General features: G+C 41.4%; 1 protein-coding gene across 1 annotated transcript; it reads right to left on the bottom strand.

Annotated features, from left to right (window-relative positions):
• Positions 1–22,032: 22,032 nt before the first annotated feature.
• On the bottom strand, positions 22,033–24,291 carry LOC138871426 (uncharacterized). Its single transcript, XM_070149304.1, has 3 exons — positions 23,632–24,291; positions 23,305–23,541; positions 22,033–23,238 (listed from the first exon to the last, which is right to left on the bottom strand). Exons 1-3 carry the CDS (start codon positions 24,289–24,291, stop codon positions 22,033–22,035), a joined length of 2,103 nt encoding a protein of 700 aa, XP_070005405.1.
• Between the last annotated feature and the right edge of the window lie 315 nt (positions 24,292–24,606).

A 24,606-nucleotide genomic window follows, 5' to 3' on the forward strand; every position in this document is an offset into this window, starting at 1 on the left:
GTAAACTGAATAAGAAAATTTAAGAATCTGTCATGAAGGCTCAAATAAGGAGTTTAAATGATACCCGAAGAAATTGAAAGTTATTCGAATTCGTAGATGTTGCCGAGTGTTGATACCGTTCCTGGCTTTACAATTCTGCAGTGTCAGGTTTTGCACGTTTTTCTCCTTTGTGAAACAGGGATAATTTCACTACTTTTGGTTCTCTTCAATTCTTTGAACTCTCTTAATCTTCAATTGTTATTTTTGACCTCAATTCCAAAAACCCTAATCCCTTTTCTTTGATGTGCTGAAATACGTTCCTTTCTTTCTTGTGGGCTTGACCCAACTAATTTTCATTATTTAATTATTTGTTTATTTATCTTATTTTCCTCTTTTGTATTTTTTTAATTAAGTTCTAGCTAAAGAATAATTATGCCCTCTTTTTAAATACGGATTATTACATTCTTCCCACCTTATGAAATTCGGTCCCCGAATTTAACTCAAGTACATACCTGTAGACTGAAACAAATGGGGGTACTTGACTCGCATATCATCTTCTATTTCCCAAGTAACTTTTTCAATTTTATGATTTCGCCATAAGACTTTTACGAACTCAATTTCTTTTGACCATAGCTTTCTTACTTGCCTAACCACAATAGCCATCGGTTCCTCCTTGTAAGACAACTTCTCATCAAGCGGTATAGTAGGTACCTTAAGAACTTGAGATGAGTCTGATATACATTTTCTTAGCATTGAGACATGAAACACTTGATGAATAAAGGACAACTCAGGAGGAAGTGCCAAACGATAAGCCACAACTCCTACTTGGTCTAGTATCTTATATGGTCCTATAAACCTGGGGCTCAACTTGCCTTTTTTTCCAAACCGCATCACACCTTTCATAGGGGAGACTCGTAGGAACATTTTGTCCCCAATGGTGAATACTAAATCTCTTCTTCTCTTATCAGCATTAGACTTTTGTCTACTTTAAGCTGCAAGCAATCTTTGTCTGATCTACTGGACCTTGTCCATAGCTTCTTGTACTAGGTCAGGTCCCAATAAGTTAGTCTCACTAGCTTCAAACCATCCGATAGAAGAACGACATCTTCTACCATACAATGCTTCGTATGGTGCCATTTGAATACTGGAGAGCTATTATTGTAAGAAAATTCAACTGAAGGTAGATAAGCGTCCCAACTACCTCCAAACTCAAGAATGCAAGCTCTCAACATATCCTCCAATATCTGTATAGTACGTTCAGACTGCCCGTCTGTCTGTGGATAAAATGTAGTGCTAAGATCTACTCGTGTACCTAATGCTTTTTGAAATGATTTCCAAAAGTGTGAGGTAAATTGTGATCCTCTATCAGAGATGATGGATATTGGAACTCCGTGAAGTCGGACAATTTCGTTAATAAATATCTATGCATACCTTACTCCACCATAGGTAGTCTTCACTAGCAAAAAGTGTGCTGATTTCGTCAGTCGATCCACAATCACCCATACAGAGTTACAACTTCTAAGGGTTTGTGGTATCCCGGTGACAAAATCCATAGTAATTCTTTCTCATTTCCACTCCGAAATCTCAATTTGTTGAAGTAGTCCTGCGGGTCACTAATGCTCAGCCTTGACCTTCTGATATGCCAAACAACTAGAAACAAAGTTAGCAACATCTTTCTTCATACCTTCCCACCAATAAAATTGCTTCAGGTCATGGTACATTTTTGTGGATCCATGATGTATAGTGTATTTAGAGTTGTGGGCTTCTTCAAGAATATCATGTCTCAACCCATCTACGTCTACTACACATAGCTTGTCGCCCATTCGAAGAACACCATCACTTTCAACAATCATATCCTTTCTTTTACTAGTTAAGACCTCATCTTTGTATTTACATAATCGTTTATCCTCATATTGGGTGGCCTTAATATGCTCAACTAATGAAGACTTAGCCTGAGCACAAGCCAACAATGCCTCTGAATTTCTGATACTAAATCTGATACCTGTATCTTCTAGTTTCTGAATATCTTTAGCCAAAAGTCTCTTTGCAGAAGCTATATGTGCCAAACTCCCTATGGATTTTCTGCTCAATACATCAGCCACCGCATTGGCTTTTCCAGGATGATACATAATAGAACCATCATATCCTTTGAGTAGTTCCATCCAACGACGCTGCCAAAGATTCAGATCTCTCTGCTGAAAGATATACTTCAAACTTTTATGGTTAGTATAAATCTCACAAGTTTTGTCGTATAGATAATGCCTCCAAATTGGTGCAGGATAGTTTTGCTCGTGCTTTTTCAATTGTCTCGAAGCATAAGCTATAACATGACCATTTTGCATGAGGACATATCCTAATCCCACCCTCGAGGTGTCACAGAATACTGTAAATCCTCCAGAACCTGATGGTAAGGCTAATATTGGTGCAGTTGCCAGACACATTTTGAGTTTCTGAAAGCTTTGCTCACATTCCTCCTTCCACTAAAACTTTGCATTTTTCTGTGTTAGTTTGCTCAGCGGCGCTGCTATTCTGGAGAAATCCTGCACAAAACATCTGTAATAGCCTGCCAAACCTAAAAAGCTACGAATCTCTATAGGAGAAGTAGGTCTGGGCTATTTCAGCACAGCTTCGGTCTTCTTAGGATCTACCATAAATCCATCTTTGGATACAACATGTCACAGAAATGATACCGAGTCTAGCCAGAATTCACATTTCGAGAACTTAGCATAAAGTCGATGTTCTCGCAATGTCTGCAACACAGTCCTGAGATGATTCTCGTGTTCTCCTTGGCTACGAGAATATATCAGGATATCATCAATATATTGTCACAACCCTGGTCCGCCCTCCGTGAACCATCATGATGGCACCTAATCTCTACGACTAGGTAAGCCTAACTTTGCGGAAGATAACCAAACTTGCGGAAGTAAAACAATTTTAAAAAAAAATAGAAATAAAGCAATAACAGTGTGTAAATGTGCCGCTCGGCATACACCATGTTTAACTCTCAACACCAAACATAAATCTAAGACACGGAAATCTATGAATCACAAGCTAAGAAAGAAATAGTACATAGCTCTAACTCCGAAATTTCTAATAAAGAAAAGAAAAGTATAGAAGGGCTAAATACTAAAGGCAGGAGTAGAAAGGGATTCCTTGGTCTGCGAACGCGGCAGATGTACCTCGGAGTCTCTAAGCAGTCACCTCCCTCAATGATAGTAGGCCTGATTAGCGGTACTTGGATCTACACATGAAAAACATGCGCAGAAGAGGCATGAGTACATCACAGCGGTACTCAATAAGTGCCAAGCCTAACCTCGGTTAAGTAGTGACGAGGAAGGTCAGGGCCCTACTGAGGTTAAATACAATATAAGGGTTAACTGCGTGGAATAAAACAGTATAGATAAGTGCAATAGTAAGAAATAACATAGAATTTATAGAACAACAACAACTAGAACAGAGACAACACAAGCCACGGAAAGAAATACAGCTCAACACAAAGATAAGAACCGGGGGCACTGTCACACCTCCTTTTTCCGCGCCCGAGGGCGCAGGGGAGTTTTTTCCAATTAAAGGACAATCGAAACGGGATTGGTTTAATTATTTCAGAGTCGCCACTTGGGAGATTTAGGGTGTCCCAAGTCACCAATTTTAATCCCGAATCGAGGAAAATAATGACTCTATATTATAGTCTGCGTACCAGAAATCCGGATAAGGAATTCTGTTAACCCGGGAGAAGGTGTTAGGCATTCCCGAGTTCCGTGGTTCTAGCACGGTCGCTCAATTGTTATATTCGGCTTGATTATCTGATTTTATACAAGTATGAACTTATGTGCAAATTTTGACTTTTAACCGCTTTATTATTATTGTTTTTACAAGAATGTGAACATCGCTTAAAACACTCTTTGGACTGCGTCACATGAAATGCACCCACAATCCGGAACGCATTTTATTTGATGTTTTGAGATTTGGATTCGGGTCACATGAAATGCACACCCAAGTTTAAGAAAGTAAATTATTAAACACGCGCCTAAAGAGACTATCGCGTTGTTATTTTTGCGAAGGCCGTGAAATTCGCTAAACGACCCTCCTGAATTCTAAGTAATTTTAAACAAGTATTTACTGAGGGCCCCGCAATTTATGTTTTCTATTCGTCGAGGCTCATCTCGTTCTTATTTTTTTTAAAAGAAATTTGCAACGTCATGGAAAGGCATCTCATACCACGTCACAGTCAATGTACCCGTGATTAAAGACACATTTCGATTTCGTTGAGACTTGGATTTGGGTCACATAAATGCGCACCCGAGTTTGAGGATAATAAATTATTGAAGGCGCGCCTAAAGCAACTAGCGCATTATTATTTTTGGGTAGGGCCGTGAAATTTCCTAAACGGCTCGTCCCGGAATCTAAGTATTTAATATATACATTTAGAGGGCCCCGCAATTTGTCCCTTTTATTTGGCGAGGCTCGCCTCATTTTACTTATTTTTTTTTATTATGATTTTTTTTTTAATATTTTTTAAAGGAATGCCATTTTTATGCCTTTAACAATACTAACCTTACGACTTCTTTACAACTAAAATCTCATAACTTGTCAAAAAAAAAAAAATTAATAAAATGAGTTTAGCGAACGAGTGTTTCGGGAGTAGTAACAACGAGTACTAATGCCAATTTTATCCGAATGAACTAAGCAAAGGGCCACGAACAAATTAACATCAAACTTGCGTCGTAGAACAATTAACCCAACTTAATTTCATGACATCAAATAAACAGGAATCACATAACGCAAAATGAGCAAAAATGCATACGATGAAAACATAAGCAGAAAATTATCATACCAATTTCTATATTGCATCTTCGAACATTTAACGTAACATTTCCTTATCTAATACTTGAGGTTTACTAACCTTTGAACCTCGGCAAACTCAGGACGACAAACACGATTCCGACGGAACTCAAGCCGGACCTCTCTGACCGAAGAACAACGACGGAACCTCGGACAGCGCCTCGACGTACCGGACCTCGACGAACCAAAGGCGACCTCTACGGAAAACAGAAAACTCGGAAACGCCACAACGACTGCTTGGTACTCGGCGATGGCTGCTTGTTGGACTGAAAATAGCGGACCTGTTGGTTCTTGTTCGGGCTGTGCGTGGGGCTGACGAACTGGTGGTGGTTATGGCGGTTGACGGAGGGGTGGTTGGACGACGCAGCAGCGATGGCTGCTGCTTGACGGGTGGTCGATGGGTGTTGCTGGGTTTTTGGTTGAGGTCGACGGGACTGGGGCTGCGACGGGGGGTGGGTTGTTGGGCCGTTTGGAGCAGCTGGGCGGAGGAGTGGTGTTGAGCTGGTTGGAGGACGAGATGGTGGTGCGAGGAGGACGACGAGTGGCAGCGACGGGGATTGCCGGGGTTGTAGGCGATGGGGAAGGTGACGGGGAGGTCTGTGTGTTTGGACGCTGCGAGGAGGTTGACGACGGGTGAGTAGGGGTTGTTTGGTTCAGACGGTAGTCGACGAGGGGAGGGGAACTGGTGGTTATGGGCAGTGGGGGTGCTGGGGAAGGTGACGGGCGGTCGGCGATGGAGGTTTTGGGCGTGGAGGTAACCGGAAGGGATCGGAGGGTTTTTGCCCTGGTTTTCGTAGGGTTTTTCTTCTTCTCTTTTTGAGAAGAAGATGAATAGTTGCCCGTCCCCAAAATTTTCGAAAAAGTCCCCCCTTTCCTGTTGGCTTTCCCGTGTTTTGTAACACAATGCCCATGAAAAATGAGCCCCACGCGTGGTGGGGTTCGAGGCATATGTCCCCCACGCGTGGTGGGGTTCCCCATGTGTCCTGGACACTGTTTATTATGGGCTAGGTCCGAAAATTAGGCCTAAAACCGGGTAGTTTAAACCCGAATATTATTCTTTTGCCCGGACCCGAGAAATAGGAACACGTTGTTTAACTAGTCCTATGTAAGCAAAATAACTACCAAAAATAAGACTAGTATTTAAACAAAACTATATCTTTTTAAATATTTTTCAAGGTTTAAAATAGCTACAAAATATTAATAAAACTATTTTTTTGTAATTTTCGTTTTTAAATATTAAGATAAAATATGAGGTAATATTTTTGTATTTTTCAAAGTTAAAAATGACTATAAAACCTTAATAGAACTATATTTTTTTTGTAATTTTCGAAATTATATAAAGTACAAAAATAAAGTGCAATTTTTGTATTTTTCAAGTTTATGAGAAATACATAAACTAAAATTTATATATATATTTTTTGAAATTTTCTTTTTGCAACGAAATAAAGTAAAATAGTTAAAATAGCTATACTAGACCCAATTTCACATATTCACGCTAAAAATGTGAAAATTCTCGGGGAGGGTCAAAAATCACGTGCTTACAGCTGCCCCTCTTTGACGGGAAACACGAAGAGTTTTCCTGACAAAGAACGACTAGACGTGTTTTTGACCCGACCATTACTTGGACGGACTACACTTAAGGAAAGGGAGGGAATGTGACCGAGCCCTGGTATCTGAGCTGCCTACATATCCTTGGTTATACAGGAATCAGGCCACGTGTAGTTCGGGATGAGAGAGATAGTGAAGTGTACCGAGGTGAAGAGCCGATCGAGGTGCCGTTCCGTTGAGGTTCCGGTCCGCGGTCCTGTCATTACAACAAAAATGAAAACTGAAAAAGACTAACTAAGCCTATCAGCTACTAGTTACAAGGATTCCTATCTCCTAAGTCTTCTGAAACTTGGTCTTGAGTCTTGAATGGTGCTTCATACAGACTTTGGATCTGAACCTTGATACTTAGCTAGTTGTAGGCGCTAGTTCTTGAGCAGATCACATCCGTTCTCCACTTCCGTGCTTCAGATTCATTCATCATTTTTTTTTCTTTTTTATTTTCTTCTTGTTTTTTTTTTTTTTTTTGTTTTTTGGTGACCAGCTTTTGTTGATCATCCCAGACTGTTGACTTGCATTCTTGGGGCGAGCTTCTTGTTGCTTCTATCTTGGATTGAGTGCTGGGGATTTTTGTTGTAACCTTCTGCTTTCCAGTGGGTCACTGCTTGATCTTGAAACATGCTTCTCCGTTCTACAGGCGGACTCCTGACTTCTTCTATCTTCGACACGCAATAACCTCCGTTCTACAAGCGGGTCCCTGACAATCAAAACAAACAAAACAAACAAAATTTTCTAACCCAGTTTGTACTGGGAAGATTTGTGAGTCGTTAGCAAAATTGTAACTCACTTACACTACTGATTCAATGATGAGAGTAAACTAAAGACTAGGCTAGGATGTGCATCTCCTCTGAGTAAAACCAAAACTCTTGCTAGCAAATGTGTCTGCTAAAATAGAAACCTCAATGACTCAAACTAGAAAGTGTGTCTTCTATGGTTGAATCGGAATGAGCTAAACTAGGAAGTGTGTCTCCTAAGGGTGAAAACTTCAGTGACTAGAACTAGGAAGTGCGTCTCCTATGAATAAAATCTCGACTAGGAAGTGCGTCTCCTACGGGTAAACTTCAAAAAACTGGACTAGGAATGGTGTCTCCTATGGTCGAACTTAAAATGAATCAAATTAGGAAGTGCGTCTCCTACTGGTGAAGCTTGCTTAGGAAGTGCGTCTCCTATTGGGAAAACTGTTCTTAGGAAGTGCGTCTCCTACTGGGTAAAACTTGCTTAGGAAGTGCGTCTCCTATTGGTGAAACTGAACCTAGGAAGTGCGTCTCCTATTGGTGAAATAAACTTAGGAAGTGCGTCTCCTATTGGTGAAACTTGCTTAGGAAGTGCGTCTCCTATTGGTGAAACTTGCTTAGGAAGTGCGTCTCCTATTGGTGAAACTGAACCTAGGAAGTGCGTCTCCTATTGGTGAAATAAACTTAGGAAGTGCGTCTCCTATCGGTGGAATTAACTTAGGAAGTGCGTCTCCTATTGGTGAAACTTGCTTAGGAAGTGCGTCTCCTATTGGTGAAACTGAACCTAGGAAGTGCGTCTCCTATTGGTGAAATAAACTTAGGAAGTGCGTCTCCTATCGGTGGAATTAACTTAGGAAGTGCGTCTCCTATTGGTGAAACTTGCTTAGGAAGTGCGTCTCCTATTGGTGAAACTTGCTTAGGAAGTGCGTCTCCTATTGGTGAACCTATTCTTAGGAAGTGCGTCTCCTAATGGTAAAACTGAACTTAGGAAGTGTGTCTCCTATTGGTAGAACTAAACTTAGGAAGTGCGTCTCCTATGGGTGAAATGAACTTAGGAAGTGCGTCTCCTATGGTGAAACTGAACTTTAGGAAGTGCGTCTCCTATGGTGAAACTTGCTTAGGAAGTGCGTCTCCTATTGGTGAAACTGAAACTTAGGAAGTGCGTCTCCTATGGTGAAACTGATCTTAGGAAGTGCGTCTCCTAATGATAAAACTTGCTTAGGAAGTGCGTCTCCTACTGGTGAAACTTGCTTAGGAAGTGCGTCTCCTACGGTGAAACTTATCTTAGGAAGTGCGTCTCCTACTGATAAAACTTGCTTAGGAAGTGCGTCTCCTACTGGTGAAACTTATCTTAGGAAGTGCGTCTCCTACTGATAAAACTTGCTTAGGAAGTGCGTCTCCTACTGGTGAAACTTGCTTAGGAAGTGCGTCTCCTACTGGTGAAACTTGCTTAGGAAGTGCGTCTCCTACTGGTACAATAGATCTAGGAAGTGCGTCTCCTATTGGTAAAACTTAGCTTAGGAAGTGCGTCTCCTATTGGTAAAACTTAGCTTAGGAAGTGCGTCTCCTATTGGTGAAATCAACTTAGGAAGTGCGTCTCCTATTGGTGAACCTATTCTTAGGAAGTGCGTCTCCTAATGGTAAAACTGAACTTAGGAGGAAATGCATCTCCTATGGGTAAAACTGAACAAACCTAGGAGGAAATGCATCTCCTATGGGTAAAACTAAAACTTAGGAGGAAATGCATCTCCTATGGGTAAAGACGTGGAATGTATGCCTCTATTATCTGGGCGGGCTCCCAATTTCAACACTTGAAATAAAAGACTGAATGTATGCCTCTGTTATCTGGGCGGGCTCCCAATTTCAACACTTAAAATTAAAGACTGAATGTATTCCTCTGTTATTATGGGCGGGCTCCCAATTTCAACACTTGAAAGTAAAAACTGAATGTATGCCTCTGTTATCTGGGCGGGCTCCCAATTTCAACACTAAAAAAAATAAAAAGACTGAATGTATGCCTCTGTTATCTGGGCGGGCTCCCAATTTCAACACTTAAAATAAAAGACTGAATGTATGCCTTTATTATCTGGGCGGGCTCCCAATTTCAACACTTAAAATAAAAGACTGAATGTATGCCTCTATTATCTGGGCGGGCTCCCAATTTCAACACTTGAAAGTAAAAAAGACTGAAATGTATTCCTCTCGTTATACAGGTGGGCGCCTGGTTGTAAAGATATGAAAAATGATATGCCCGCATTATACTGGTGGGCGACCTAGAACTTAAAATGTATTCCCGCATTATACTGGTGGGCGACCTAGAACTTAAAATGTATTCCCGCATTTTACTGGTGGGCAACCTAGAACTTAAAAGTATTCCCGCATTATACTGGTGGGCGACCTAGAACTTAAATGTATTCCTGCATTATACTGGTGGGTGACCTAGAACAGAAATGAAAAGACAAAATGTATTCCTCTCGTTATTCAGGTGGGCGCCTGTCTTTAACAATAACTTTGAAAATAAGATCCTATTTGAGGGCGGACGAACCCGACATATCCTATTTGAGGGCGGATGAACCCAACATATCCTATTTGAGGGCGGATGAACCCAACATATCCTATTTGAGGGCGGATGAACCCAACATATCCTATTTGAGGGCGGATGAACCCGACAGATCCTATTTGAGGGCGGATGAACCCAACAGATCCTATTTGAGGGCGGATTAACCCAACAGATCCTATTTGAGGGCGGATTAACCCAACAGATCCTATTTGAGGGCGGATGAACCCGAAATATCCTATTCGCGGGCGGATGAACCCAAAATATCCTATTCGCGGGCGGATGAACCCAACAGATCCTATTTGAGGGCGGATTAACCCAAAATATCTTTAAGACTTGAAAATGTCTTACCTCGAATACTTGCTGGGGGTTGGGATGAATTTTCCTTTTCTACCTTCCCCATTTTTATTATTATTCTTTTTTTCATATTATTCATAGCTTCTTCCTTCGAAGACTACCTCCCTTGAGAGTCGTTTCGCCTTTCCCCGAAAGGAACCGCTGAGGATACCGACTTTCCAACCTTGTGTTGGACTCCTCGCAACTGCTAGGGATAATACTGTTGGGGAATTATTTACTTACCTGTTGGGGGTAAAATGTTATCAGCTGAGGGTACCTGACTTCCAGAAAATTTTCTAAATGAAAGGAAAATTTTCTGCCCCAGTTTGATAATATCCCTTGTGGCACGCAGTTCTGGCATCAATGCCCATCCCTTTACCTGTTTCAAATCAAACAAAATTGTTAGTTTAAAACATTGTGGTTGGTTGTGATACTCCTGCTGGGATGGCTTTCCCTTTCTCCTTCATTGCGCTGTGCTCCACGACTTGTTGGGGATGATATTATGTGCTGGGGATAATCCCTTCCTGCTGGGGATATCCCTCTTCTTTTGTGGCATAGCTTGGAAACTGGCATTTCCCCGACCTTTTAGTCTAGTATGGATTTCGCCGAATCATGCTCACTGCTCTCCTTGCTTTGTTCACGGGCCTTGTCTTTGAGGTTTATAACCTTGGTTTTGGCAAGGATATCCCTCTTGACGCTCGTCAATCCTTTTGTCAATTCCCTTTTGCTGGGGATATCTTTTTTGACACTGGCCTCGCGCTTGTTCCTTGCTGACTATACCATTTGGATATACTAGTCAGATCTCATCTTGGAAAGCTGATGGCATATTTTGAAGTCATTTCATACTTGTTCTGACCGGACAGACTCTATTGGGGAAATTTTTTATGAAAGGAGAAAGATAACAGAAACAAAATAAAAGACAAAGGAAACGATGACTCTTTTACAAAAGAAACTATAAATAAAAACCTATCAAACGCAGATACCGACTCTAATGGCCATGACATGCGTATGTGGCCTATCCTCTGCCGTCAATCATCTTTTAAGATCTTCCATTGGCGATTCCCCCTCTGATTCTTAATCTTATCCGACTTGTAGTGCCCGAAGGGTTTTCCCTATCAAGTCTCTCTTATTTTTTGCTCTTCTCTCAGCTTTCATCGCCTTATGGTGCCTGTGAAGGTTTTCACCGATAAGACTCTCTCATTTGTATCACTTTCCAGCTGGGGAGTTTGGAGTGTCACCGGTATGACTCTTTCTGTTGGAGATTAGAGTCTTTTCTGCTGTGGAACAGAATGTTATGTTCGCCGGTAAGACTCTTCATTTGTCTGACTTGGCATCTTTTGAAGACTGATCGGAAGGTCTTTCTTTGGACCGTAATGTGGGTTTTGGATAGGGCTAGAAAGAAAGGGTATTAAAGGCTCAAAAATGCATTAATTTTGGGTTATTAATTACAACCTTCGGAATTAGATTTATTTACATCAAACGCAACTTTTGCCCCAGTTTCTTGCTTGGGGATATTTTACTTAATTTTTCATTTTTCAAAACTATGACCGAGCCGTGAAGCGCCTACGTATCCTCTTTGAGGAATCAGGTCAAACGTAGTTCCCAATTCCTCTTTTTCATTCCGACTTTCTTTTGTTTTTTTTTTCTTTTTGTTATCACTTTTCTTTTCTTTTCTCTTTTCATTTCTCCTTTCTTTTTGTTGTTTTTTTTCTCTCTTTTTTCTTTTATTCTTCTTTTTCCATTTTGTTGTTTTCTTTTCTTTCTTTTCTCTTACCTGCCATGCTCGCATATTTTATTCGTTGCTACTAATTCCGAACGAGGGGTATGAAAGAAAATAAATAAGGCTCAAAAAGGGGTAACGAAGGATAAAGTGTTTGGGTAGCAGAACAAAATGTCTTCGTCATTCCAGTCTTCAAAACATGCCAAGTGCAAACAACACAACTTAAATTTGTAGTCTCTTCTGATGGTGCTGGACTTGACAATTATATTCAACATCTGTTTGTTCATTTGTCACTTCTAAAGCACCGTTGGGCGACACTCTCATTCTCATTATTATGAACGACCCTCATGCCAATTTAGGCGAATCTTTCTTTAACGGTTTTCTTTGTGTTTAACTTGCCCCAGTTCCACATGACTCGAGCTCTGAATAATCTCAAACCGTTTTTATTTCCTTTAAATGGTTTGACCGCCTTTCTGGGGTTTCATGATTAACTTTAAAGACTAGGCCCAAACTGTGTGCGCATGTCATGTCACTAGAATCGGTGCTGAATAAAAATGACATAATGACTAAACAGAAAGATGACTGGGAATAATCAAAGACTGAATTTTTTGCGTTGGACTGAACAAATGGTTTTAAAAACAAAGCAAACCGGAATAAAATCCTAAACAACTTGGACAAAATTTAAACAAACCGCTATGACAAAACGGAAAGATAAGCGGAAAGACATTGACACAAAACAAATCCGAATTACAATCCTAATAATCCGAACAACGGAAATGACAACAAAATAGACCATCAAAGATCCTCTCCGGTTGACCCAAAATGGAGTGTCTTTCCAACTATCCAAGCACGGCATCTCCGGCTGACCCAAAATGGAGTATCTTCCAACTGCAAAGCATGACATTTTAGCCATTGAGCTCTATATCAACATTGCCAAGACCATCCCCAACTTCAGTATTATCAACATCAATCAACAAGTTCTCAAGATGATTCGCCTGCTCCCTGTCACTGTCGTCGATCACAATTGCCCCTTCCTGAATCATTCTTTCGATTTCCTTTTTCAAAGAACGACAATCTTCAATGCTATGTCCTTGGACATTAGAGTGGTACATGCATCGTACAGCAGGATTGAACCCTTTTGCATATGGATCTGGAGTATAGCCAAGGAGCGGCTCAATCAGTCCTGAAAGCTTTAGCTTTTCAAACAAACTTGCGTAGGACTCCCCAATTGGCGTGAAATTGTTTCCTTGCCTTTGTTTTCCCCCATGCCCCTGTTTTCTAGGGTCGTTGGGTGCTTGAAAACGTTGTGAAGGCAAGAATGCATTACGTGGTGCTGGCTCTCGCCAGCGGGGGTGACCTGATGGTTGACCCTGCGACCGGACCTTGTTCGGAGGATAATATTGAGGCGGATTATATGGAGCTCGGGGGCAGGCTTGGGCATGATGGTCTGAAAAGAGTGGCTCTGATGGTGGATAGTAGGGTTGTGGAAGGTTGTATGGAGTGTGGGGCCTGGGCTGGTAGTGAGGGGAAGGACCTCTGAATTTGGACCCAGTACCTGCTTCGACTGATGCGACCTCGAGCACACCTCCCGCGCCGCTCTGAATAGCTTGGGTCGTTGCCTTGAGCGCTGAGTAATTTAGGATTTTGTCAGACCTTAGGCCCTCCTCTATCATGACCCCTATCTTTACCACTTCATTGAAGGATTTCCCAACCGTTGTCACCAAGTGACCAAAGTAAGTTGGATCAAGTGTTTGCAAGAAGTAGTCCACCATTTCTCCCTCTTTCATGGGAGGATCAACTCTGGCCGCTTGTTCTCTCCAGCGGAAACCAAACTCACGAAAACTTTCCCCGGGCTTCTTTTCAGTCCTCAGCAATGTGAGACGGTCAGGGACTATCTCGAGATTGTACTGGAAATGACCTGCGAAAGCCTGCGCCAGATCATCCCAAGTATACCACCTACTGGAATCCTGCCTGGTATACCATTCTAGCGCAGATCCGCTCAGACTCTGGCCGAAATAAGCTATTAGCAGCTCATCCTTGCCGCCTGCCCCTCTCATTTTGCTACAGAATCCCCGCAAATGTGCCATGGGATCACCGTGCCCTTCATATAAATCAAACTTAGGCATCTTGAACCCAGCCGGGAGTTGGACGTCTGGGAAAGGGCACAGATCTTTGTATGCTACGCTGACTTGATTGCCCAGCCCGTGCAAGTTCCTGAAGGACTGCTCCAGGCTTTTGAACTTTCTCAATACTTCATCCTGTTCAGGGGCCTTAGCCGGCTTCTCAATCTCTGCCGGCACTTCCAAATGTGGATTGTAAGCCTGTGGTTCGGGGGCATGAAACGTAGGCTCGGGGGGGTAGTATTGTGTATCGTGAGCCTGAAACAATGGCTCACTGGTCGTTCTTTGCAAAGGGGCTGATGTTGGTCCCACAAAAATGGGAATATTGGGTGTTGGGAGAGGTTGATGGGGTGGTGGAGCCTGGGAATCATGAGGGCTTCTTTCTTGATGGTAACGGGGATTTGGGAGGCTTGTTGAAGGGCCGGAGTGAGGGTATTCCGGCATGTGCCCCAATGGCTCAGGGCTCTTTTGTGCTTTGGCTAGAGCTACCTGCATTGCATTCATATCTAGTCCCATCCTTTCTATCTTTCCCATCGCTTCCATTAACAACTGGCTCATCGGCCTTTCTTCCTCGGTACTATTCTCTGAAGTAGCCATGCTTGTTGTTATCGGTCCTTTGGATATAGTTTGGTAAGGGTGTGTTGCCAGAATTCTTTAACAACTAACTGTTTGAGATTCGGAAAACAACAAACTTGTTAGCGTTTAGAGTTTAACAGATTTGACAACAACACATTGAGGATGCAATGCCCCTAGGCAGTTAACCGTTTCTAACATGCTTTGCTTTAAACAACATGCGTCACCCCGACTTGCTTATTTGCCCCTTTGAAGCACTTTGGGAACCCCTGTATTTATTTTGTATTTCCTTTTTCTTTCGATCTCTTTTTCGATTTTTTCATTTTTCCTTTTTTTTTTTGATTTTTCCATTTTCTTTTTGTTGTGGTCGAATCTTATGGAGATTGCCTACGTATCATGACCCCGCATGAATCAGACCTTGCGTAGTTCGGACCAATAAAAGATAAACAATACTAAACACACATTTTTTTAAAAAAAAAAAAATTTAAAACAAACTGGGTTTCAAGGATTTAAAGACTACCCACAAACTTGAAAATTAAACAACCCGCATGTTCTAATCAAAAGATTTACAAACTTCAAAACAAATGGCCAACTTCCTTCTTCCATTTGCTAATTTTAACCAAATGTTTGTTTTTTGCAAACGTGGCCCTTTCCAACTCTCACATGAATTTTGAGGCCGAGGAGGATTATTTCGACAAACTTGTCCATTCTTTTACGAAAATAACCCTTCGACAACTGAAAGATTATACTAAGGCTATTTCGGCAAGAACGGTTTAAGACGCGGCCGAAGCTGGCTCGGCTTATTATGACAAAAGACGGTATTCACCTGACCGTCGACTCTTTTTCAAATTATAATAAAACTTGGTGTTGCAAAACACGGCCCTTCAGCGCCTCGGGGACGAAGATCTTTTAAGGCTGTGTGGGTCAATTGGACCAAATCTAAAACAATGACCCAAAGGTGGCTGTTTATGCAAAGTCAGCCTTCCGGCGTCCCTTTCGGGAACATTCGGCTATTTATGACAAAACAACATCACCTGACTTATTTATGACTCTTTTTATCATTTTTTCAAATTAGAAAACTCAATATTGCAAGCACGGCCTTTCAACGTCTCGGGGACGAAGATTTTTAAGGTTGTGTGGGCCAATTGGACCAAATCCAAAACATGACCCAAAAGGTGGCTGTTTATGCAAAGTCAGCCTTCCGGCGTCCCTTTCGGGAACATTCGGCTATGTCTTGATAAAACAGCGTCACCCGACTTCTTTATGACAAAATTAAAATTTGACATATATATATTTTTATTTTATTATTATTTATTTATTTGTTTTTGGCTTTTTAGCAAAAGGTGGGGTTGGACCCGATGAGGGTTGCCTACGTATCTCACATCCGGTGAGAATCAAACCCGCGTAGTTCGGGCAATCAAGAATAAGTAGATGAACTAACTTTTTTTTTTTTGAATTTGTGAAAGAACCACTTTAAGGAAGTATATTTTTGGATTTTTGATTGATTTTCTTTTTAAAAGAAAGACTTCTAAGATATATTTTTTCTGAATTTTCATTTGTTTTTCTTTTTTTTTCTAAAGAAAAAGAAGAAAATATTTTTCGGAATTTATTCTCTAACCGCTATTTCCTTTTTTTTTTCGCATTTCAAAATATTATTCCTGATATTCATAAGACAGTCAACACACAAGTCTGAATCAAATAAATGCGCAAGTAGTAGCAAGTAAGATGCATCAGGATGGTCATTTCCATTTTTGGTACACCTGTCCTAGACAGACCCAACCCCTGTGTTGAGCCTCCAAAGTCAAATGCACGTGATGCAAACAAACGTTCCTACTAGGGAGCCGGCATGAAGCTGAGTTATTCTAGGTAAAAACCTAAGGCGTATTGTTCTAAACCTGGCTTACCCAAACGGACAGTTCGAGCCGAAGCGGGGGCAACGTACCGGGAGCACGAAAGTCTACCCGGCCTAGTTATTTGTCCCAACTTCGTCTTATTTGGTATGACTTTTAACAGAAAGGTGGGTCACGCGCACGTGTACACCATAAATTTAGAAGACTCAGAAAGAAGAAGGGTTTCGCAGCAATTTTATATACACAATTCAGATAATATTAAAGCGGTAAAAGCATCATTTAGGCACATTAGGCATATATCATGTAAAAATCAGATAATAAATAAAGCCAACTATAACAATTATTTTAAGCTCGAATTCTTGAACCCTGAACCAGTGGTTCTGGGTCCTATCTTCCCCAGCAGAGTCGCCAGAGCTGTCACACCTCCTTTTTCCGCGCCCGAGGGGCGCAGGGGGAGTTTTTTCCAATTAAAGGACAATCGAAACGGGATTGGTTTAATTATTTCAGAGTCGCCACTTGGGAGATTTAGGGTGTCCCAAGTCACCAATTTTAATCCCGAATCGAGGAAAATAATGACTCTATATTATAGTCTGCGTACCAGAAATCCGGATAAGGAATTCTGTTAACCCGGGAGAAGGTGTTAGGCATTCCCGAGTTCCGTGGTTCTAGCACGGTCGCTCAATTGTTATATTCGGCTTGATTATCTGATTTTATACAAGTATGAACTTATGTGCAAATTTTGACTTTTAACCGCTTTATTATTGTTGTTTTTACAAGAATGTGAACATCGCTTAAAACACTCTTTGGACTGCGTCACATGAAATGCACCCACAATCCGGAACGCATTTTATTTGATGTTTTGAGATTTGGATTCGGGTCACATAAATGCACACCCAAGTTTAAGAAAGTAAATTATTAAACACGCGCCTAAAGAGACTATCGCGTTGTTATTTTTGCGGAGGCCGTGAAATTCGCTAAACGACCCTCCTGAATTCTAAGTAATTTTAAACAAGTATTTACTGAGGGCCCCGCAATTTATGTTTTCTATTCGGCGAGGCTCATCTCGTTCTTATTTTTTTTAAAAGGAATTTGCAACGTCATGGAAAGGCATCTCATACCACGTCACAGTCAATGTACCCGTGATTAAAGACACATTTCGATTTCGTTGAGACTTGGATTTGGGTCACATAAATGCGCACCCGAGTTTGAGGATAATAAATTATTGAAGGCGCGCCTAAAGCAACTAGCGCATTATTATTTTTGGGTAGGGCCGTGAAATTTGCTAAACGGCCCGTCCCGGAATCTAAGTATTTAATATATACATTTAGAGGGCCCCGCAATTTGTCCCTTTTATTTGGCGAGGCTCGCCTCATTTTACTTATTTTTTTTTATTATGATTTTTTTTTTATATATTTTTTAAAGGGATGCCATTTTTATGCCTTTAACAATACTAACCTTACGACTTCTTTACAACTAAAATCTCATAACTTGTCAAAAAAAAAAAAAATAATAAAATGAGTTTAGCGAACGAGTGTTTCGGGAGTAGTAACAACGAGTACTAATGCCAATTTTATCCGAATGAACTAAGCAAAGGGCCACGAACAAATTAACATCAAACTTGCGTCGTAGAACAATTAACCCAACTTAATTTCATGACATCAAATAAACAGGAATCACATAACGCAAAATGAGCAAAAATGCATACGATGAAAACATAAGCAGAAAATTATCATACCAATTTCTATATTGCATCTTCGAACATTTAACGTAACATTTCCTTATCTAATACTTGAGGTTTACTAACCTTTGAACCTCGGCAAACTCAGGACGACAAACACGATTCCGACGGAACTCAAGCCGGACCTCTCTGACCGAAGAACAACGACGGAACCTCGGACAGCGCCTCGACGTACCGGACCTCGACGAACCAAAGGCGACCTCTACGGAAAACAGAAAACTCGGAAACGCCACAACGACTGCTTGGTACTCGGCGATGGCTGCTTGTTGGACTGAAAATAGCGGACCTGTTGGTTCTTGTTCGGGCTGTGCGTGGGGCTGACGAACTGGTGGTGGTTATGGCGGTTGACGGAGGGGTGGTTGGACGATGCAGCAGCGATGGCTGCTGCTTGACGGGTGGTCGATGGGTGTTGCTGGGTTTTTGGTTGAGGTCGACGGGACTGGGGCTGCGACGGGGGGTGGGTTGTTGGGCCGTTTGGAGCAGCTGGGCAGAGGAGTGGTGTTGAGCTAGTTGGAGGACGAGATGGTGGTGCGAGGAGGACGACGAGTGGCAGCGACGGGGATTGCCGGGGTTGTAGGCGATGGGGAAGGTGACGGGGAGGTCTGTGTGTTTGGACGCTGCGAGGAGGTTGACGACGGGTGAGTAGGGGTTGTTTGGTTCAGACGGTGGTCGATGAGGGGAGGGGAACTGGTGGTTATGGGCAGTGGGGGTGCTGGGGAAGGTGACGGGCGGTCGGCGATGGAGGTTTTGGGCGTGGAGGTAACCGGAAGGGATCGGAGGGTTTTTGCCCTGGTTTTCGTAGGGTTTTTCTTCTTCTCTTTTTGAGAAGAAGATGAATAGTTGCCCGTCCCCAAAATTTTCGAAAAAGTCCCCCCTTTCCTGTTGGCTTTCCCGTGTTTTGTAACACAATGCCCATGAAAAATGAGCCCCACGCGTGGTGGGGTTCGAGGCATATGTCCCCCACGCGTGGTGGGGTTCCCCATGTGTCCTGGACACTGTTTATTATGGGCTAGGTCCGAAAATTAGGCCTAAAACCGGGTAGTTTAAACCCGAATATTATTCTTTTGCCCGGACCCGAGAAATAGGAACACGTTGTTTAACTAGTCCTATGTAAGCAAAATAACTACCAAAAATAAGACTAGTATTTAAACAAAACTATATCTTTTTAAATATTTTTCAAGGTTTAAAATAGCTACAAAATATTAATAAAACTATTTTTTTGTAATTTTCGTTTTTAAATATTAAGATAAAATATGAGGTAATATTTTTGTATTTTTCAAAGTTAAAAATGACTATAAAACCTTAATAGAACTATATTTTTTTTGTAATTTTCGAAATTATATAAAGTACAAAAATAAAGTGCAATTTTTGTATTTTTCAAGTTTATGAGAAATACATAAACTAAAATTTATATATATATTTTTTGAAATTTTCTTTTTGCAACGAAATAAAGTAAAATAGTTAAAATAGCTATACTAGACCCAATTTCACATATTCACGCTAAAAATGTGAAAATTCTCGGGGAGGGTCAAAAATCACGTGCTTACAGCTGCCCCTCTTTGACTGGAAACACGAAGAGTTTTCCGACAAAGAACGACTAGCCGTGTTTTTGACCCGACCATTACTTGGACGGACTACACTTAAGGAAAGGGAGGGAATGTGACCGAGCCCTGGTATCTGAGCTGCCTACATATCCTTGGTTATACAGGAATCAGGCCACGTGTAGTTCGGAAATGAGAGAGATAGTGAAGTGTACCGAGGTGAAGAGCCGATCGAGGTGCCGTTCCGTCGAGGTTCCGGTCCGCGATCCTGTCATTACAACAAAAATGTGTAGAGGGATCTATCGGGAATCTAACCCGCAGTACCAAAGTAAATGTGCAGGGGGATCTATTGGGAATCTAACCCGCAGTCCCAAAGTAAATGTGCAGGGGGATCTATCGGGAATCTAATTCACAATCCCAAAGTAAACAGACAAGGGGGAGCTACCAGAATCCCACATCCGTAGTCCCAATGTAAATACACAGCGGCAACAAGAAATATTCAGAGAAGAAAAATTTCATATTAAGGCAACAAATAATTCTAGCCTAGCATGCTGCACGAAGTTCAGGTAAACAAATTTAAACAATTAAAGCAATTAAATCACTTAGACCTGCTTCTCTAAGATAACAACAGGTTTAATAGCACAAGTAATAAAAAACAAGATAAGGGACATACTGATAAGTACTTAAAGAAAACAATTTGCACAAGTACGCACTCGTCACCTCACGTACAAGTTATTTTAATTACCAAATATATCAATCCAAAGAGGAAGGTCCCCCACACAAGGTTAGACAAGTCACTTACCTCGAACCGGCTTAAAATCAACTTGAAACCACACTTTTGCCACGAGTATCCGACTCCAAATGACCCAAATCTATTCAATTCAATTGCATATTATAAATAACACCTCAAGTAACTGATTCTACGATTTAATTCAAAACTAATACACGAAATTAGGTAAAATGACCAAAACGTCCCTTGGGCCCACATCTCGGAATCGGGTAAAATTTATGTTTTCAGAATCTTATAACTCTCATGAGTCTAACCATATCAAAATTATCCCAATCCGACGTCAAATACCCAATCTCTTGGTCTATGAACTTTTCCCCCAAAATTCCGAAATTAAAGGATGGATGCAAGTGAAGATTCATGGAAATTAGTCTAAACCGAGTAAGAATCACTTACCCAGGTCGCCCAGGTGAAAATCCTTTCAAAAATTGTGATCTCCCGAGCTTCCAAGTCCAAAATATGAGTTATGGTCTAAACCCTCGATTTTGGATTTTAAATTCTCTGCCTAGATGTTGTTCATTGCGATCGCGAAGAGGAAAAATGAAGAGCTCCTGGAATGGCCTATGCAAACATGACCAGATGCATGCGATCGCAGAAGAAGAAGAAGAAGAAGAAGAAGAAGAAGAAGAAGAAGAAGAAGAAGCTGGCTTACGCATCCGCGGTCGAATCCACGTGAACGCGAAGAGGAAAATGGTCTCTGAGCCACCGGCTCAGTTTCTACTATGCGAACGCGAAGAATGGGATGCGAACGCGAAGAAGGAGGGAATAGACCTCCGTGATCACGAACCAACTAATGTGATCACGTAGAACAAAATGGTCACCCTCCGGATTACTCTACGCGAACGCGGAGGAAGGTCTGCGATCGCAGAGAAGGAAACCAGATACTAGCAGTTCAGCAATTCAACAAGTTCCAAAAATGATCCATTGATCATCCGAAACACACCCGAGGCCCCCGGGACCTCAACCAAAGGCACCAACATATCCTAAAACCTCATTCAAACTTCTTCTAACCTTCGGAACACTACAAACAACACCAAAACACCTACTTTTCATCGAATTCAAGTATAAAATTTCAAAAACTCTATAAAATACACTTTCGATCAAAAAGTCTATCAAACCTCGTCTGAATGACTTGAACTTTTGCACACACATCTCAAATGACGTGATGAAGCTACTGCAATTCTCGTAATTTCATTCTGACTCTTGGATTAAAATCTCACTACCGAACCAGAAACTTCCAAAATTCAATTTTCGGCATTTCAAGCCTAAATCAGCTACGGACCTCCAAAACACTATCCGAATATGCTCCTAACCCAAAATCACCCAACAGAGCTAACGGAACCATCGAATTTCTATTCCGAGGCCGTCTTCACATTGTTCCGACTACGATCAATTTTCCAACACTTAAGCTCTCATTTAGGGACTAAGTCTCCTAAAACTCTCCGAAACTCAAAACCGAACATCCCAAAGAATCAAATTAGCAGAACTAAACTTGGGGAAAGCAGTTAATAGGGGATCGGGGCATTAATTCTTAAGACGATCGGCCGGGTCGTCACATATATACTATTACAAATCTATCCAGAAACAGCTTGAACACCCTATTTATTAAATCCATGAATGCAATTGGAGTATTTGTCAATCCAAAAGGCATCACAAGAAACTCATAGTGCCGTTATCAAGTTCTGAAAGCAGTCTTAGAAATATCTTCATCTTTGATTCTAAGTGGATGATTACCAGAACGGAGGTCAACCTTTCAAAAGTGGGCAGCTCCTTGTAGCTGATCAAACATGTCATCTGTATGAGGCGAAGATATTTATTGCGTATTGTTATTTTGTTCAATTTCCTATAGTCAATGCACATTCTTAGGGATCCGTCTTTCTTCTTTACGAACAGTACTAGTGCATCCCATGGTGATACACTAGGTCTAATAAAACCCTTATCTAACAAATCTTGTAACTGTTGCTTTAGATCCCTCAACTCTTCTAGTGCCATTAGATATGGGAGTATCGATATGGGTTGTGTGTCAGGTAGCAAATCAATACCAAAGTCCATTTCTTGTACTGGAGGCAATCCTGGTAAATCCTCAGGAAATACATCAGAAAATTGTCTCACTATTGGTACATTTTCTATACTAAATGTTTCCTTTCTTATGTCATTTACAATAGCTAAGAGACCCAAGCAACCTTTCTTCAGAAGTCGCTGAGCCTTCATAAAAGACATAATTTTGCAAGTCTCTGGAACCTGACTCCCTCTTAGAATAAAACGGGGTTCATTTGGTATCTCAAAATTTACTATCTTTGCATGACAATCAACTATAGCATAGCAAGAAGATAACCAATCCATTCTTATCAGCATGTCAAAGTCAATCATATCAAGTACAATAAGGTCAGCTAGAGTATCTTTACCCTCAACCCGAATCTGACAAGCACGATATACGTATTCAGTTAATAGAGACTCTCCAATAGGAGTAGCAACTAGAAAAGGATCATTCAATAGCTTAGAATATCTACTAAACCTCAAAGCAAAGTACGAGGACACATAGGAGTGAGTAGATCCTGGATCAATCAACGCAAGTGCATCAAATGAACAGACAGAAAGAATATTTGTAACCGCCGCATTCGAGGCCTGAGCATCTTGTCTAGTAAATTCAAAAACTCTCGCCTGACCTCTACCAGCATTCCCTTGTCCTTGATTCACATTAGCACAATCTCCATCACCTCGACCTCTATTTCCTGTACCTGTAGCACATGAAGTATTATGAGTAGTCTGAGTCGGTACAACTGACTGAATAGAAGCCTGGTTGAAATTTCTTGGAGGTTGAGGGCAATCCCTCAAGTGATGTCCAATATGGCCATACTGAAAGCAATCTCCAGTTAGAACACGACATTAGCCCAAATGTGATCTACCACATGTCTGGTAGACTGGAGTAGTGGCATATATCTGCCCAGAATTACGATGTCCAGATGCTGACGATCCCCTAGTACCCTGTCTATAATGTGGTATGTATGTGGTCTGTGAAGACAAGTGTGTCCCTGTCTGAGAACCCTGTTGTTGTTGTCCCTGATTTCTTGGTCTTCGATTTTCACTAAAACCGCTGCTAAAAGACCCTCCTGTCTTGGCCTTCTTACGTAAATCACTAGTTGCACGTTCATCACGTCCCTTGTTTTAAATTTATCTAGAAAGGTTGACTACATCAGAGTAGGATAAAGTCTTCATCTGTGGGTCTACTGCAGTGTATAGGCGACCAACCAATCCATTAACAAATCTCAGAACTCGAGCTTCTTCAGTAGGCACTAAGTAAAGAGCATATATAGCTAGCTTACAAAACTTAGTGTTATATGTTGACACATCCATATTTGGAGTCTGAACCAATCTCTCAAGGTTTCTAGCATATTGTTGCGTCAGGCTGTCGGGAAGGAAATGATTCTTGAACAACTTAGTGAACTCATCCCATGTCAGTGGTGTTGCTCCTACTGACCTTCCTAGCAATACAGTTTCATACCATGTGTTGGCCATATCCTCTAGTTTGTATGCTATGAGCTCCACGGCTCTCTCACTAGAACATCCTAGAGCACGTAATGCCTTGAGTGTCCCATCCAAGAAACTTTGAGGATCTGTTGAATTATCGGAACCTGTGAATTTTGGTGATTTCAATTTCAGAAACTCTTGTAGGGATACTTCTTTATTCCCCAAATTCTGAGTCTGTGCAGGTGCTTGTGTCTGTAAAGTAGCCTGAGGAGCAGAACTTCCTCCCTGAGTAGGCACCAATGCCTCTAACACATTCAATAACCTTGCCATTGCATCTGCAGGTGAGACAACAGTAGGTACAACAGTTGGCACTGGTGGTGGAGCATCCTGAACTCCTTGCCCTTGCACTTGATCTGGCATAATAGCTTGGGGTTGACCCATGTTCCCAACTTGAGGTTGAGAAGTAGTCTATCTTCTAGTTTGATGAACCCCAACTTGACTTCCACCCCGAGTAGTACCACGTCCAACACCGCGTCCAGCAGATGTGGGTGTGCGTATCCTATCCATCTGCACAAGAAATATTCCAAAGTCAATCTCAAGTTATCTCAACGCACGATCAACGAATGAAAGAAGGGAAAACATTCCTAAATGTTCAGTAACCTCGAGATCATAAGTATGGGCGCCTACATACCCCATGAACAAGACTCTACTAAACATTGCTCCATGACTCGGGACTTAAATCCTAAGCTTTGATAC

Source organism: Nicotiana sylvestris, chromosome 6 (assembly GCF_000393655.2).
Source record: "Nicotiana sylvestris chromosome 6, ASM39365v2, whole genome shotgun sequence".
In the NCBI taxonomy this organism is placed as follows: Eukaryota; Viridiplantae; Streptophyta; class Magnoliopsida; order Solanales; family Solanaceae; genus Nicotiana; species Nicotiana sylvestris.

Coding starts and splice junctions, on each gene's coding strand:
- LOC138871426 (XM_070149304.1), bottom strand. CDS start 24,291: ATGGGTCAACCCCAAGCTATTATGCCAGATCAAGTGCAAGGGCAAGGA. Junction 23,542..23,631: donor TGAGATTTGTTAATGGATTG/GTTGGTCGCCTA, acceptor ATTTAAAACAAG/GGACGTGATGAACGTGCAAC. Junction 23,239..23,304: donor AGATATATGCCACTACTCCA/GTCTACCAGACA, acceptor GATTGCTTTCAG/TATGGCCATATTGGACATCA.